The sequence below is a fragment of the Punctularia strigosozonata genome, assembly GCF_000264995.1.
Source record: "Punctularia strigosozonata HHB-11173 SS5 unplaced genomic scaffold PUNSTscaffold_6, whole genome shotgun sequence".
Lineage (NCBI taxonomy): Eukaryota > Fungi > Basidiomycota > Agaricomycetes > Corticiales > Punctulariaceae > Punctularia > Punctularia strigosozonata.
In genome coordinates, this window is record NW_006767438.1 from 1,791,473 (window position 1) to 1,793,486 (window position 2,014).

The 2,014-nt window shown below is 58.7% G+C and overlaps 1 protein-coding gene across 1 annotated transcript; it reads right to left on the reverse strand.

Annotated features, from left to right (window-relative positions):
- Positions 1-363: 363 nt before the first annotated feature.
- PUNSTDRAFT_134425 (uncharacterized protein) lies at positions 364-1,699 on the reverse strand (the record flags this gene model as incomplete). The annotated part of the gene is made up of 2 exons (XM_007383901.1): positions 364-1,323; positions 1,694-1,699. 2 exons carry the CDS (start codon positions 1,697-1,699, stop codon positions 364-366), a joined length of 966 nt encoding a protein of 321 aa, XP_007383963.1.
- Positions 1,700-2,014: the final 315 nt, after the last annotated feature.

A 2,014-nucleotide genomic window follows, 5' to 3' on the forward strand; every position in this document is an offset into this window, starting at 1 on the left:
TATTATCCTAAATCCTGCAATATTGAATCAAATATGGAAGGTCCCCCCCAGGGATTTACTGAAGATATGACTGCCTTTAATGGTATATATTCAAAACTGTTCAAATCTGTTCAAATTTGTTCAGATTTGTTAGTGTCTTAGTCCAGTAGATATGTTCAAATTTGACCATATAGCACCCAATTGGAGCAGAATGGGTCAAACATAGCATAAAAGCAGCAGGGATGAGGGCTTGCTGCTGATGACCATTCCTCTTCACTAGTATCATCACCACAGTTCAATGAGGAACAAGCATAGTTCATAAAGACTACATATACAATTCACTACTACTACGAACTCCAGAAAGCACCTCTAACAACCTACGAACTACTTGGGGCAGGACAGTTCGGTGCGACCGAGGCAAGGTGGGTGTGCCGGAGATCTCAAAGGGGGCATACCGGGGACACCAAGCACGTGCGACCAACCGATCGCGTTCGCGGCTCGCACTCGGCGTTGGGCAAACGGGGGCCAGGGGAGGCACGGCAGGGCACGACCGCGTTGGCGGCTCCCGCTTGGGGCTGGTCGAAGAGGGGGCGAGACAGGGAGGCTCGGCGCTAGGCCAACGCTCGGTGCGGGGAGTGGAAGCAGCGCCGAGCGAAACCGCGTCGGCGGCTCGGGCTCGGCGTTGGGCGAAGAGCGGGGGCGAGCGCGAGCGCGGGCGCGACACCGAGCGCGACCACGTTGGCGGCTCGGGCCCGGGGCTGGGAGAGAGGCGGGGGAGAGGCGGGGAGGCGGGAGCGCGGCGTTGAACGGAGGGGGCGAGAAGGCGAGGATGCGGGCGAGAGGCCGGCGAGAAGGAGACGAGGCGGGCGAGAGGCGGACAAGAAGGCGGGGAGGCGGGCAAGAGGCCGGAGAGAGGCGGAGACACCGGCGAGAAGGCGGCGAGAGGCGGGGAGGCGGGCGAGAAGGCGGGCGAGAGGCTGGCGAGAGGCTGGTCGGAGGCGGGCGCGGGGCGGGATGCGACGCCGAGCCCGACCGCGTTGGCGGCTCGGGCTCGGGGTTGGTCGAAGGCGGGCGGGGCGGGGCGCCAGTGCGAGAGGTGACCCCGAGTGCGACCGCGTTGGCGGCTCGCACTCGGGGCAGGTCGAGGGGGGGTGCCAGGGTGGGAGGAGAAGGAGGCTTCCCCCAGCGAGACCGCGTTGGCGGCTCCCGCTCGGGGGTTGGGCGAAGGAGGGGGCGGACGTTCCGCGCGGTGGGCCGGCGCACTTGCAAGCGCAAGACGACGGACGGCGCACTTGCAAGCGCCGCGTTCAGCGCATTTGCGAGCGCGGCGGAGAGCAGAGTGAGCTGACTCGAGTCAACCAACCAACGTCACGATTGCATCACGTGACCGGTGTCAGCCGCGTTGATTCGTCTAAGTCCGCTTTGGGCCACTGTCCCTGCCTTCCAGATAGCACAAACTTAATCACTTTGTAGATAGTTATAAGTATGTATCAGTCTAATAGTATATAGAGTGACTAATATTATCATTCAAGACCTGAGTCTGGTTTCAATCATGGTATTTGTGCATTGGGAGACCTGCTATCATTACTATACAGATTCATTCCATATTTATGGGTGCTATATTGATTGCACCTATGAGCTATGTATCACTATGTAGCTATAGCACTGAGCTATGTTGTCTCTAGTTACTATATAGGACTATGTAGCAACTGACCAACATCTACATAGCACTCATAGCACTCTATAGCAATTAACCTCATTCTGTCAGGGCACGGCTCCCACACTCGCCTCATGTCTCATTGTTCTCTTTTTCTGCTTCCGCTTCTGTCCCATTTTGTTCATTTCCCCTAATACTTCCGTCTCCCTATTCGGTCGCACTCTCCCGCGCCCTCCTAGGCTTCCCGTGCCCTCCTTTTGGCATCTCCCCTATTTCGTTCCGTCGCTCGGCGCTCCTAGGGCCTCCGCACTCGCGCGGCCTTCCTAGGCCGCTCCACCGGTCACGTGTCGGGCGTCCGAGGACCCTCCTCTTCTCTCA